The following is a 14,002-nucleotide window of genomic DNA, read 5'->3' on the forward strand; positions in this document are numbered from 1 at the left end:
AGCTAATAATCTCGTTTTGGTAGTGCCGTTTTGCCTGGTTAAAGTTTCTACTGTTTTCTTTACTTCTTTAGCACCTTTTTGCAAAAATTTGATTCACACACTGGAGTCGAATCCTCTTTCTCGCATCGTATGGCGAGGAATTAAACCTCTGTTCATCGGAAAACTGCTGTACACACCGAATACTCCTGTAGTTCGTCAAGTCATGAAAGAGGTATCAAACCCTTTTTTTTCTGTTGCACAAGTAGTTATTGTTGTTAATCAAACTTTCTGTAGGTGAACAAAACATTTGAAGACCTCCAGATTCTTCAGGATCTGAATGATGCCTGGTTGGAGGTGGGACCAGAAATCAAGAACTACATGGAGACCAGTGTGGAGATTCAGCTGCTGAAGGTTGGATTTGTCCTCTGTTGATCTGCAGCATGAGGGTTTAGAGTGTAACGACACATTTTATGCTGGAAAGTCTTTTTTTAAACCAGCTTCTTTCGTGTTTGCAACAGGATTTGCTGAGGCGTCCAGAAATTGCAGTCTTGGTGAACATGCGTTTGGAAAACACAACATGGACGGCGTCACGGATCGTTCGTTTCCTGTCCACGCCGTCGCCGGACACGCCGAGGAGACCTGGAGCGCCGCCAACCTGGCTGGACGTCTACAACAACATTGGAAACACCGTCGGCACACTTTCACAAGTCTCCAAGGTTTTCCACATTTACCGTTGTTGATCTGGACAGTACAAAAGTTTAGAATCATATCTGGTATCGTCTCAAAAACAGACATTTTAACAGACATTTTAATTCACTTTCATACTCTGCAGTAGCGTGTACTTAGAATATGAAGAAAGTGGGCAAATGGAGAACAAAAGAAAGTAAACGTCATTTGAAGATCAGGGCTCTAAAGAGGAAGTGTTAAGTTAAATTTATGGTTTTGAACTTCATGTCAAGTTATAATGTTATTCTCATCAAAAACTTACCTGGAGTGTTGATTTGAGTTTTTACAAATACATATGCTTATTGGATAGTTTAAATATTATAATTTATAATTTTTATTTTCACTTTTTTACATTTATTTTAATAATAATATCTTTGCTGCTTCCTGTGCGTTTTCTTCTCAGTGTTTCAGCTTGGACAAGCTGGAGGGTTTGGACTCGGAGGGTCAGCTGGTCGACAGAGCTCTGGAGCTGCTGGAGGACAGACAGTTTTGGGCGGGTGTGGTTTTCCTGCTGCCCAATGCGTCCTCACCGCAGCTCCCGCCCCACGTCACCTACAAGATTCGAATGGACATCGATGACGTGACCAAGACCAATAAGATTAAAGACAGGTGCTGAGGACTCTTCCTACATTTATGCTTCTGAGTTGGGATGATTGTTTTTTTCTGTTGTAATAATAAGAAATTACAGTTTTATGTTAAAATGTAATACTTGTAAAGAAAACACAAAGCTGATCCTAATACATGCCACAGTTACAAACAGCAACAGAAAAAGGGGGAGGAGCTTCCAGTTCCCGGTTACTATGATAACCACCAAATGCCAAGAGCGGCATAACAAAACACCAACAAATGTCTGGAGAAACAACTTGTTGACTAAACAGAATAAATAAACAAACCACGCAGAAACCCTGTAGAACATTTTGTAGTTGGCTAAAAACAATAAATTCGTCAGGTTTTTATTTGCGTCAAGCATTAGAGAAGTTTTTACTCAACATTATGGTTTGTTTGAAGAAAAAGAAAACTCTGATTTGGCTTTAAAATGTTTTCTTTTTTTCAGGTTTTGGGATCCAGGTCCAGCTGCCGACCCGTTCGACGACATGCGCTACATTTGGGGCGGTTTTGTCTACATTCAAGATCTGGTAGAGAAAGCTGTGAATTATGTCCTAACTGGAGTTAAACAGACCACTGGCATCTACATCCAGCAGATGCCATATCCCTGTTATGTGGACGATGTGTGAGTAAAGCTGCTAAGTGTTTTTGTGTTCACCAGGGTCCCAAAATGAAATAAAAATATAAAGGTTATTAGAAATGCCTCCTTATGTGATCTTAAACATTAAGTATTAACTTGCATGTAGTTTTGTAGCAGGAATAACTGCATCCAATGTTTTTTATTCAGCTTCCTTCGAGTGCTGAACCGCTCCCTACCTCTCTTCATGACTCTGGCATGGATCTACTCGGTGGCCATGATCATTAAAGGCGTGGTGTATGAGAAGGAGGCCCGGCTGAAGGAAACCATGAGGATTATGGGTCTCAGCACAGGAACGCTGTGGCTCAGCTGGTTCATCAGCAGCGTCATCCCGTTCCTGATTTCTGCTGTGCTGCTCATTGGTCTCCTTAAGGTTTGGCAACTTTTCTGCTCCCATCAGGATGTTGCTGTATGATGACTGTTAAAACTCTTCTCTCTCCTTTTGTAGTGGGGGGATATTTTGCCTTACAGCGACCCCACTGTCGTCTTTTTTTTCCTCATGGCGTTTGCCACCGCCACCATCATGCAGTGTTTCCTCATCAGCACCTTTTTCTCCAAAGCCAACCTGGCTGCTGCCTGTGGAGGGCTCATCTACTTCAGCCTCTACCTGCCCTATGTGCTGTGTGTCGCCTGGAGAGATCACCTCACGACCACACACAGGGTCTTAGCTGTGAGTTTGCTTCTAAAGTTCATTTGATTACTTAAATCTGTTTGTTTTTGAACAAATTCTGTCCTTATTGAACTTAAACTAGTGATTCTTATTGAACTAAGTCACAAACTTAAATGTGTTTTAAGTTTGTGACATTCACAAAGTATTTTATGATTGGGAAATTGAAGAAAAAAGAGTGGACAGAAATCTCCTGCGTAGGGTTAAAACGATTAAGCGTGATTATTTACATAGAAATTCTCAAATAGCAGTTTTAACTTCGCCTGGTTCAAATTCTGCAAAAAACCCCCCCAAGAAAACAAAATATAACACCTTTTGCTTTCTGATTAGTAATCAGTTAATCTGAAAAATAATCCACTGATCAGCCCTACACTGTTTTGGTAAGTTGAGCAAAAAGGACTGAGCTTTTCACATGTTGATAAAAGTATTTTTTAAGCTGCAGAAGCGTCATTTGCCACAAAGATGCTATGTTGGTTCATTTTTGGGAATAAACTAAAATCTTTATTTTTTTCTTCAAAACTGATTTCTTTTGTTTTCATGCATCTTCTTATGCATTTCTAATATTGCATAGAAAGGATTAAGTGGTTAATTGCAAAATCTACAGAATGTAGCTAATGTTTTAGTTGATTATTCATAATAAGTTATTAGTTGCAGCCCGACCTGTGTTAAAATCAGCTTATTCTAACCCATGAATATCACGTTAAATCGTGATAGAATACTTTGATGTTTGTTACGTTCACGTTAAAAGCCTATGAGCACTTTATTAACAGCTTGTGTTTTCTTGTTTCTGTCAGAGTTTCCTGTCTCCCGTGGCCTTTGGTTTTGGCTGTGAGTATTTCTCTCAGTACGAGGAGCAAGGCGTGGGGATCCAGTGGTTCAACCTGCGGGCCAGCCCTGTGGAAGGAGATACGTACAGCTTCACCACCTCCATCTCTATGCTTTACGTGGACGCCTTCATCTACGCTATTGCAGCCTGGTACATTGAAGCTGTGTTTCCTGGTAGGACACATTTATGTATTTTTAGTAGATGTTTTGCGTATTACTATTATTTTTGAGTTGTGATCAGGAGTCACACTTTTAACATCCCAGCATTCAGGAGATCAGTACCGTTTGTGTCATAGTTAAGAATATTGTTGCGATAAGTAAAAAAAATATACCCAGTATCATCCTCTTGGTGTGAAGACATATGTGTGTGAATGTATTCTCAGGTCAGTATGGCATCCCCAGGCCTTGGTACTTCATATTTCAGCTCAACTACTGGGGTGGGATTCCTTTAGAAGCAGGCATGCCGATCCCTCCAGCTCCCACCGACCAGGATGAAGGTACAAGAAGCGGCTGCACTTTTGAAAGGAAAGTGAAATTTTAAATGTCAAGGGAAACACAGCTGTAGGCAAAACAAATGGCCCTTCAGCTCTGTGATTTGTGAAACTGCGCTGGTGGTTTTCTAAGCTTAAGGCTGTTAAGTAAATTGTGGTAAGAAGTGGAGAGTGTAAGCCAGTTAAGATCAAGGACTGGGAAAACAAGATGGCTAAATTTAATTTGAGTTTTCTTCTTAGTTTTTTTTTATTCTTCTCCTGTGAACATACAACTTTTTCCACCTTTATTTGTTCTTAGTCTCGTTTTTAATAATCTTGAAAATACTGAAAAGTCTGAAAATTGAAAAAGAAATGTACAAAAATTATTTCCTTTGGCATTATCAAAAATGTACATTTCTGCAAAATAAGACAATTTAGTCAATTTATGTTTACAACTCAGGTTTTTACCAAGAATGAATCAGTTTGGATATCAGGTTAGTGACTGAACCAATGATTAAATAAATAAACACTTGATTTAAATCTTAAAGGTTTATTTTAACAAGTTTGTTTGCCTCTAAAACTCTGTAGAGGTTTTAAATTGGACCTGTGAAAGTTAAACTGGGTTTACCCCAGCCAAGCCCCTCTTCGTTACATAGCAACTCTATCGGAGCTGCTGCACATTTGGCTGCTGGTTTTACAGCTGCTGGAAAAGACAAATATTTTGTTGTTGACTTAAAATTCAGAAATAACTTTCTGCCTTCTTGTTGGCTGTGCAAGAAAGTCTACCTCTGCTTTCCAAAAATATTTGGATTTAAAGTGACAAAGACCCTAAAAGCAGCTCATTCTGAAAGGAACTAAAACTAAAATCTCATTATCTAAGAATGATTTTGTGCAAAAAATAAACATAGATTGATTCTATCTTGTTCAATGAATCATAAAACTAAATTGGCTGGAACCCTGAGGTCATCTATCTGTGTTTAGATCACATTGAAGCAGAACCCAACAATATGAATCTTGGCGTGAACATCAGGAATTTGGTAAAAATCTACAAGAAGGGAGGGAAGATTGCTGTCAACCATCTAAATCTGAAGTTTTTCGAGGGACAGATCACCTCCTTCCTCGGCCACAACGGAGCCGGCAAAACCACCACCATGTGAGGCTGAAACTTATTTCTTAACTTCTGTGATCAGAGCAAGCCTTTAATTTAGACTCATTATGTCTAACAGTAGAGATTATGTTTTGATTTAATGTGGAAACATTCTGGACATTTATTCTGTTCATCAGATCCGTCCTAACTGGGCTGTTCCCTCCCACCTCTGGGACCGTGTACGTGAAAGGCATGGACATCCGCTACGACATGGACATCATTCGGAAGACGCTGGGAGTTTGTCCACAGCACAACGTCCTCTTTGACATGTAAGGATAAAATTAAAGTTTATTGATCTTTGATGCTACATGTGATTCATTTTTGATTAATGCAGAACCTGTGTATTAAAGTCCAGATCACATATACTTCTATAAATAGTGTCTATAATCTAAACCAGGAATCTGCAACCTTTGCAGTCCAAAAAAACTTTTTTCCTCAGTCTATGTAAAACTAATTTAAAGCCACAAATTGTTCTTATAGTTTCCCTTTTTTATATACCTAAAGTGTAGGCTTTTCTTTTGTTTCTTGTGCCATGCAATAAATGTCAAATCCAGATGTACAAAATACTTTGAAGTGCTCATTTCATACTGTATGTAAGCTTTTTTGTCAGATTTGTAAAATGTATTGAACCATTTCTAAAACTTGACCTTTATCATGGGTTGTAAAAAAAAAAGTCTGATAGAAAGCTTCAACTGAGACTTCAAGTTGAAATGAATTTAATTTCAGTTTAGTTTTTTTTCTCCCTCTGTCGCTCAGGCTCACAGTGGAGGAGCATGTGTGGTTTTATGGCTGTCTGAAGGGTTTACCTGAAGAAAAGGTGATGGCTGAAATGAACGCTTTGTTGGAGGACGTCGGCCTCTTGCACAAGCGTCATGAGCAGACCAAAAACCTCTCTGGTAAGGTCACCAATTTCAACTGCAGAACCTAAAAATGAATCAAGTCTGCTCTTATAGAAGTTAGATTTGTTTTTCTTTTTAAAAGAGGGAATTCTGCTTCTTCTGTGTCTCTCAGGTGGAATGCAGAGGAAGCTTTCTGTCGCGATTGCTTTTGTCGGCGGCTCCAAAGTGGTCGTCCTGGATGAGCCCACAGCCGGTGTCGACCCGTACTCTCGCAGAGGGATCTGGGATCTGCTGCTCAAATATCGCGAAGGTACCAGTGACTGTGACCAGTAATGAGAGGCAAGATTAGATGAAGATGCAGTTTAACAGCTGAAGTACAGCTGGGCAATAAATCCATTAAATCCCGTCATTGAACTTTTTGGTTTTGAAGATTCTCATAATCAATCAACATTATTATTGTTGTTGTATTTTTCTTGGGTTTCCATTGTTCAGAATGATGTCAACATGACCAGAGCTGCCATCTTGTTTGACAAATGTGTCTTGCAGCTTTTATTTATTATTTATTTATTTTATTTAATTTTTAATTCAGGTCAACTCTACGACAGAACTTTAGACACTTTACAGTTTTAATTACAAGGATACAGATTTATTATCATCTCCTTGTTGAAGTAATACATGAGAATAAAGTTGTCATATTAAGAGAATAAAAGTGGTAATTCTACTTTTACAGAAAAATATTTAGAAAATGTAATTTCAAATGAAGAATGTTGGGAATGCTTAATCTTTTAACCAATTATAATCGACTGAGTCTATTTGGAAGATGAGTGGGTCAGATCCTGAAAACTCTACAAGCCTTGTGTTTTTATTTAAAATTATTTTAAATTATTAAAATTATTTTTCTCATAATTTTAAGACATTGGGGATATTTCAACTTTATTTTACTGATATTATAACTATATTCTCATAATTAAACAAAAATAGCCTGGCCATAAAACTTGCAGGTGGGGGATTGAAATACAAGCCACTTTTTAAAAATATTGATCTTTTTTTTCAGAAAAGAAAATAAGAAAAACAAAAATGTATTAAAATTGTAAATTGGATCCGTTTAAAAAAATTGCTGATTTTATTTTTCAGCCCCAAGTTGAAACCATTTGCTAACGATGAACCTGAGCAGATAAGCTGTAAAACACAATTTAATCCAGCAACTTTACTCTTAACTAAACATAAATAAACTGACGGAAATGGCATGAACAAGACACACGGATGTGAACATTAGTCCTGTTTGTTTGTGTTTCGAACCATCAGATCGAACCATCATTCTGTCCACTCACTACATGGATGAGGCGGAGCTGCTTGGTGACCGGATCGCCATCATCTCACAGGGGAAACTTTGCTGCTGTGGATCGCCGCTCTTTCTCAAATCCAAGCTGGGATCCGGTTACTACCTGACCATGGTGAAGAGGGAGGAGCTAAGCACCAGCACTCCCAGTTATTCCAGTATCTGCACCAGTGCCAGCACCAGCACCAACAAACTACCTCCTTTAGTAAAGGTTTGCTTGTAATCTGAAATTGGTTCTGTGGACTTGTTTTTAAGGATAGATTCTAACTCGGCTTCATATTTCAGGACAGTGAGTCGTCACTCAGTGAAGACACCGGACTGGGAAGTGAGGACACCAGTTCCTGTGAGTATTTAAGGATGTCTGCACATCTTTGAAAGGCTTCAATTTGTGTGTCTGAAATAAGGTATTAAAATATCTTAAATTCATTGAAAGATCCTAAGTTGGCCTTAAAGACACTGATCCCAAGTCTTAAATGGGAGGACTATTTAAAGTTTAATGTACTTTTTTCTTCTTGAGTGACTTTTCTGGCAGGCAAAAGTTTGAGTCACACACAAACATTTTTATCGTGTTCTGTGGCTTTTTTTTATCACTATGAAGGAATTATTTATCTACATCTTGTCTCATTTCAAGCTTAATAAGACATTTGCACTAGAAACTAGACTAAAAATGATTGGTAAGATATTGTGTTTTTACAGTGTACCAGGAGCTAACTGCTAATATAACCTAGATCGGTAGGTTTACTTATTTTTTGCCTCCATCATGGGTAAGTGCAGACATTTGTTTTTGCCGCTGTCCATCTTCTGCTGGGACATATTTGAGGCTACGTGAAAGACAGTTTTTAATCTCGGAGGTATAAAAAAGTCTTAAAAGTCATGGATTTGATTTTCTGAAATCTGCAGCTACCCAGTGGTAACCGGCCCACTGACGTCCACAGTGACCTGCAATTGTTGTTAATTTTGTATTTATTTGAGAAGCAGTTTATTGTCAGAGTCACCATCTTTCTGGCAGACATGGCAGCTTTGCTGGCACTGGTCCAGCAGCATATTCCTGGCGCCAGGTTAGTGGAGGAGTCAAGAAGAGAAGCAGTGATCAACCTGCCGCAAGCAGCCGCCAAGGACGGCAGTCTGGGCATCTTCCTCTCCAAACTGGACCAGAGGCTTCCAGAGCTGGGCATCAGCAGCTACGGCCTGTCAGATAGCACACTGGAGGAGGTGGGTCGCACTAAAACAACCGGTTACTATAAAACTCAGGATACATTCACAACCAAACGCCGATATTTTTTCATGACAGTCTGAGCGACCCAAATCAAACAAAATCCATTTTGAGACACTCAATATTTCATGGACTATCACTGCTAGTTGTTTTTTTATTATTATTTTTACTTTATCTATTATTTATTTACTTATTTTTAAGTTTTGTTGTGTGCTGTGCTGGGACAAACATAATTCCACCAAAGGAATGTTATGTTGCTGCACTTTAGGCATTAAAATGTAATTTTCTTTTTGTTTTTTAAATAAGAATTGAATTACTTATGTCCAACTCTTAATGTATTTTTAATACTGCATGGAAAAGGCTTAAGTAGTTGAAAGAAAAATCAGCAAAATGTGTCAATATTTTTGATATATTAACCGATTACTATAGTAATTGTTAGTTGCACCTTTATTTATAGATGATTCAGCTTACACTGCTTTCAAAAGTGTTTAACAAAGAGGAAACTGCCATGATGCAGCAATATAATACAGCAGGAGGAGAAGCAGTGTTGCATCATAGCTGCAGTGCATCTTGTGTTTCTATGAAGAGTCGCCCTCAGACTTCACAAGGTTTGCGTGTGTGTAGGCGTGTGTGTGAGAGCAAGCACAACAACGTCTTATCACAAAAGCTGGATATTTATGGAGCGGCTGTGGTCTTAATGAGCTTAGTAGGTTTACTCTGAATGAATTAGACACACACTCCAGGGTTTTCTACTGTGTGGGTTTTAGCGCCACCTGGTGCCATACAGCTGTCTTACATTATTTCGCTGATGAGTTAAAAATATGTTAATTATGATTTATGTCAGAAATGCTTTTATCTTAGGCCTGTAACTGGAGACTACACTGCACTAGGTGTTGCTTTTAGTGCAAATATTTTAATACACTTGAGAAAAAGTCACATAAAGTTTATTTTCTCTTATTTCAAGATACAGAATCTTGTTTTAAGTAAAAATTCCTTAATATAGATGATAAATTACTTGTTCTGGTGGTGAATGATTTCACTGATGACATGGGGAAATGATGCCCCCCAATGCCGCCGGGCCTGAATAAGGACGTAGCCCGCCCAGTGTTTGTTGTTTTCACCTCAGAATGGCCCACTTTCTGTTATTCCTATGTCAATTTAATACAGTAGGGGCTTCCGCACTTTCCATATCTGTGTCCTCTGTCACTGTTTTCAGCAGTTAAAACGGTTTAATTCGTTGTTTACATGTTGTAACCTGTTTTTTCCGAGCCGCCTTTAAACGCAACATGAGCGCTAAGACGCTCACTGGGTTTACACCTGTAGCGACATGGCAGCAAACCAACAAAACGCAAAGGACTTAAAAGATGACTAGCTAATAACAATACAGTACCTTAAGCTTGTTAACAAGTTTTAAATCAATATCAAGGATAGTTTACTTAAAACAAGCTTCCATATCTTTCTGAAATATTGATTGTCACTTAGTTTTCTTATTTCAGCTTTATTAAGACATTTTCACTAGAAACTAGATGAAAAATACGCCATAAGATTCAGTTTTTGTGGGGGTTTTTTGCAGTGTATTATGTCGGCCTTACTTCCGTTTTCACACAATCATTGTGCTGATTTCCAGATCTTTCTTCGAGTAGCGGAGGAAACCAGAGTGGATGCTGATCCAGTATCGGAGCAGCCAGCAGAAGAGCCCAGTGGTTCACAGCCATCGGAGCCAAAAGCTGAGGAACCGGAACCAGGTGGGAACTCCTTCACTCACAGCCACTTCTGTCCAGATTTATACTGTGACAATCGAACTGGTCTTCTGTTTGACTGAAAGCTGGACTGTTTGTTTCCAAAAATGCTGCCAGGAAGGAAAAGACTTCGTAAGAAAGGTACTTGCAGTTTACCACGTTTAGAGAATCCTGAAAGGAAGAAAAGGGTTTGTTTCACAAATTTAGATTCCTTACCTGTTCAAAATGTACTTTTGTTGATCTTGCTTCATTAAGTCATTCCAATTTTAAAGAAATTTTGATTAAAAATTTATTCTGGTTATTTAGTTCATCCTGAAATCCGTGGGTCAATGGTTCGATTCTCGATCAACCTGCCTTGCCGATGGCGTGACATGCCAGGCTAGTTTCTGTCAACTGTTATCCTGTAACTTGCTATCATCAGTGTATGGATGTGTGTGTGTGAATGGAAATGACATTTAAGGCATCTTTGAGGACTTAACTAAAAAACATCAGTGAAGGAGTTGAATTGATCAGTTTGAAGAATGTCAGTCTGATCTTGTTTGTTGTCTGAGCTCCAGGTTAAGGTACTATATGTCTTCCTTTAAGTTAAACTCAGCTATATATTTGACAATTTATATAATGTCAAATATTAGTTTTTATGGCGGTGAAAGTTGCTGCAATGTCGTGCAAGAAGTGAATGAGAAATGTTTAAGAAGACATATTGCAGTTCTGGTCCAAGATATTCTAATTAAGCATGTCAGAGTTAATCATTTAATTACATGATCAATTTAAATGAGCCCAATAATAGTATATTATTTAAGGATTCAATTGTGTGTGGTTTTATGTATTGTTTTTGGTTGTGTTTTATTTTAGATATTTAAATGTCTTCCAGTGACAGTGAAGTGTTTTATACAAACTTGAAGTTTAATGGTCTTAGAAAGAGCTAACTTGGACTATTATGTCACCATCAATATATTACTTGAAAATGATCCAAAAGCAAAAATATGATGATTTATTGCAATAATTTTTGGGAATATTTATCATGACAAGCCAACTTCCAAGTTTGTAAACAAATCCGTCATGTTTCTGCTCACTCCTTTATCCTCCATATTTATCAGTGAATTTTTACAACTTGTTTTTCCTTTGCAGAACCAAAGGAGACGGATCCACTGAGTGAAGATGGGCGAGGCGGGATGCCGCTGACTGGCTGGTGGCTGACATGGCAGCAGCTCCGAGCGCTCTTCGTCAAACGCTGGCTGTACGCCCGACGGAGCCGCCGGGGGCTCTTCGCTCAGGTTAGACAGGAATTTAATTATTTATTTTAACGTGTTTTTAGTACTTTATAAAAAGGCTTGAATGAAAAACTTGCAGAAAGTGATTCAATGAATCACCAGAATGATCAAGTACTCTTATCGCAGATTTCAAAGCTTGCACAGGCTTTGCCGGGTCAACCGGACGAACACACTGGATGTTAACAACTAAATCTGTGAATGAGGCCATTTAAAGTCTCTCACAAAAATAGATTTGAGGTCAGGGTTAGCATGCAATGTTTAACGTCTTGCTTGTTGACAGAAGTACTAACCTGCTTTATTCAGACATGTTTGATTTGATTTTCAGATTGTTCTGCCGGCTGTGTTTGTGCTGATAGCTCTGCTCTTCAGCCTCATCGTTCCTCCGTTCGGGAAGTACCCCGCCCTGGAGCTGCAGCCCTGGATGTACGGAGATCAGTACACCTTCTTCAGGTAAGACCGAACGTTCCTCAGTCATCCAGGTAAATCAGTCAGTAGCTAGCGCCTTCACCCACCTCCCAATTTAATAATTACAGCAACGACAATCCAGGCAACCCAGCCATGGAGAACCTGCTGGAGGCTCTGCTGGACCAGCCAGGTTTTGGCACCAAGTGCATGCAGAGAGAAGAGCCAGATGACAACAAAACGTAAGATGATTTCTGTAAACATAGCAAACACCAAATGTGTTGGCGCTCCACTGGGGTTGCTAGGTAACGGTGCAGGGTTTGTTTTATAAAAATTTATAGCAATCTGGAGTGTTTTGAAAATGCTCATGTTGTGTTATTTAGACATATCTCACTGTGAACAAGTTGCTTTAATATTGCCAGTAAGTCATGTCTGACATTTAGGACTTTTACTCTCATTAAAGAGAGGAAATGGTCATTAAATGCAGGTGGATCTCACTTACTAATGTCAATTTATTTTATCACGCTGTGTGAAATAGTTATCGTATCCTGACAACATGCTAGATAACATTAAAACAGCAAGGTACCAAATTTTCTGGATAATAGAGTGCATCTCACTATAAGTCGCACCCACAAAGTTAAACAAACAAACTGGAAACGTACATACGGCCTTCAACTTAAAAGCTGCATCATGTGAACTTCTTCCTGTTTCCATGACAAGTGGGTATGAGTTTGAAGACATTTCTCTGTCGTCCTTGCTGCTTCCATGTGATTGTTCTAAATGAAAATCAGCACTTTCTTCTTTGATTTACAATTTTGACTTCCAATGATTCACTTTCTGCTAAAGAGCCCCCTGGTGGTTGAAGAAACAAACGATAGAAAAGCAGCACCGGGCTACAAACTGCATGGTTCAGAGTGGGAAAAAAGTAGTAGCTTATAATCCGAAAAATACGGTAAATGTGGGTAACAAGTGAGAGTTTAAAGGCAGTCAGCCTGTGAACGCATCGACAAACAATCCCTCTTTTAGATCCCGATTTAAAATTTTAAGGAGATGCTGCTGACACTGGATGTCTACAGGTGTTCTTGAATCCAAATGTTCTCCCCGCTGCAGGAATCCTCAGTGTGAACCTGAGAGAGGGAGCCTCTTCATGCGGCCCCAGATGTCGTTCTCCACCTGGCAGATGCTGAGCCAAGGCAACTGGACCAGAGACAGACCTTCCCCAGAATGTCAGTGCAGCACGAAGGACACCCGCCGGATGCTTCCAGATTGCCCGGACGGCGCTGGTGGGATTCCTCCTCCACAGGTTGGTCAGCTGGCTCCCTGATCGGGTTTTACGCTCCACCAAGATAATCAGGGTGGAATCACATAAACACGGACCTTTCTGCTTCACAATGAAATGTACTGTGTCTTATTTCAGTGGTATCTCCTTCTGTTTTTTAATAACTTGTTATAATTTCAGATGAAGAGAGCCACTGGGGATATTCTCCAGAATCTGACGAGGTATAACCTCTCAGATTACCTGGTGAAGACCTACCCACAAATCCTCAAGAAAAGGTACCTTTTACTTTTGATCTTTCATGCTGTTTAATATTTATGAACAGTTTACAGAAAGCAGATAAATCTGAGGACATATGTTTAATTTGCTTAGTTATTGTCATCTGATCTTGTCCCTGCTCATAATAAAAATCTAAAGTTCACTTCATGACTGCAGGCTGTTTCATCACATCTTTTGGCAATTAATTTCTTCTTATAAATATTTATATTTTTCAATCTTTCCATGACATTCTGCAGAGTTTAACTTATTATTTTATTTTTCTATGATTACATAAAGTGTGAATACTAATAGAGTTTAACTTTTTCCCTTCAGCCTAAAAACCAAGAAATGGGTAAACGAGTTCAGGTGAGAAGCCAAAACTTTCTTTTTTAAAAACAACTAAAAATACTAATTTTACTCTCTTGTTTTAAGAAGATTTTTAAGGTTCAATTGTAGTAGGAAATATCTTCTACTATTATATATACTTCAATTAACAGATTTTTTTTTAACCTTTTAAGGGAGTTAAAAATAATGATAAGTACACTTTTAAAATTCATGTTTACTACAGCTTACAGCAAAACTAATTATGGAAAATGTTAATTAAAAAG

At 38.7% G+C, this 14,002-nt stretch overlaps 1 protein-coding gene across 2 annotated transcripts in view; it reads left to right on the forward strand.

Annotated features, from left to right (window-relative positions):
* The window catches only part of abca7 (ATP-binding cassette, sub-family A (ABC1), member 7), a 32,812-nt gene that overhangs the window by 8,793 nt on the left and 10,017 nt on the right, over positions 1–14,002 (forward strand). The window contains exons 10-33 of one of the 2 annotated variants that reach the window (XM_055050627.1): positions 72–211; positions 274–390; positions 498–695; positions 1,109–1,314; positions 1,760–1,936; positions 2,099–2,321; positions 2,397–2,618; positions 3,410–3,614; positions 3,824–3,937; positions 4,892–5,063; positions 5,195–5,326; positions 5,814–5,953; positions 6,069–6,206; positions 7,202–7,446; positions 7,521–7,578; positions 8,245–8,447; positions 10,076–10,193; positions 10,305–10,328; positions 11,316–11,461; positions 11,784–11,908; positions 11,992–12,102; positions 12,971–13,163; positions 13,320–13,414; positions 13,728–13,760. In XM_055050627.1, the coding sequence (XP_054906602.1) occupies positions 72–211; positions 274–390; positions 498–695; positions 1,109–1,314; positions 1,760–1,936; positions 2,099–2,321; positions 2,397–2,618; positions 3,410–3,614; positions 3,824–3,937; positions 4,892–5,063; positions 5,195–5,326; positions 5,814–5,953; positions 6,069–6,206; positions 7,202–7,446; positions 7,521–7,578; positions 8,245–8,447; positions 10,076–10,193; positions 10,305–10,328; positions 11,316–11,461; positions 11,784–11,908; positions 11,992–12,102; positions 12,971–13,163; positions 13,320–13,414; positions 13,728–13,760 (3,535 nt within the window). The remainder of the gene's footprint in view (positions 1–71; positions 212–273; positions 391–497; positions 696–1,108; positions 1,315–1,759; positions 1,937–2,098; positions 2,322–2,396; positions 2,619–3,409; positions 3,615–3,823; positions 3,938–4,891; positions 5,064–5,194; positions 5,327–5,813; positions 5,954–6,068; positions 6,207–7,201; positions 7,447–7,520; positions 7,579–8,244; positions 8,448–10,075; positions 10,194–10,304; positions 10,329–11,315; positions 11,462–11,783; positions 11,909–11,991; positions 12,103–12,970; positions 13,164–13,319; positions 13,415–13,727; positions 13,761–14,002) is intronic. The other variant, XM_055050636.1, reaches the window with a different exon arrangement.

Source organism: Poeciliopsis prolifica, unplaced genomic scaffold (genome assembly GCF_027474105.1).
Source record: "Poeciliopsis prolifica strain line A6 unplaced genomic scaffold, Auburn_PproV2 SCAFFOLD002, whole genome shotgun sequence".
NCBI classification, from domain to species: domain Eukaryota; kingdom Metazoa; phylum Chordata; class Actinopteri; order Cyprinodontiformes; family Poeciliidae; genus Poeciliopsis; species Poeciliopsis prolifica.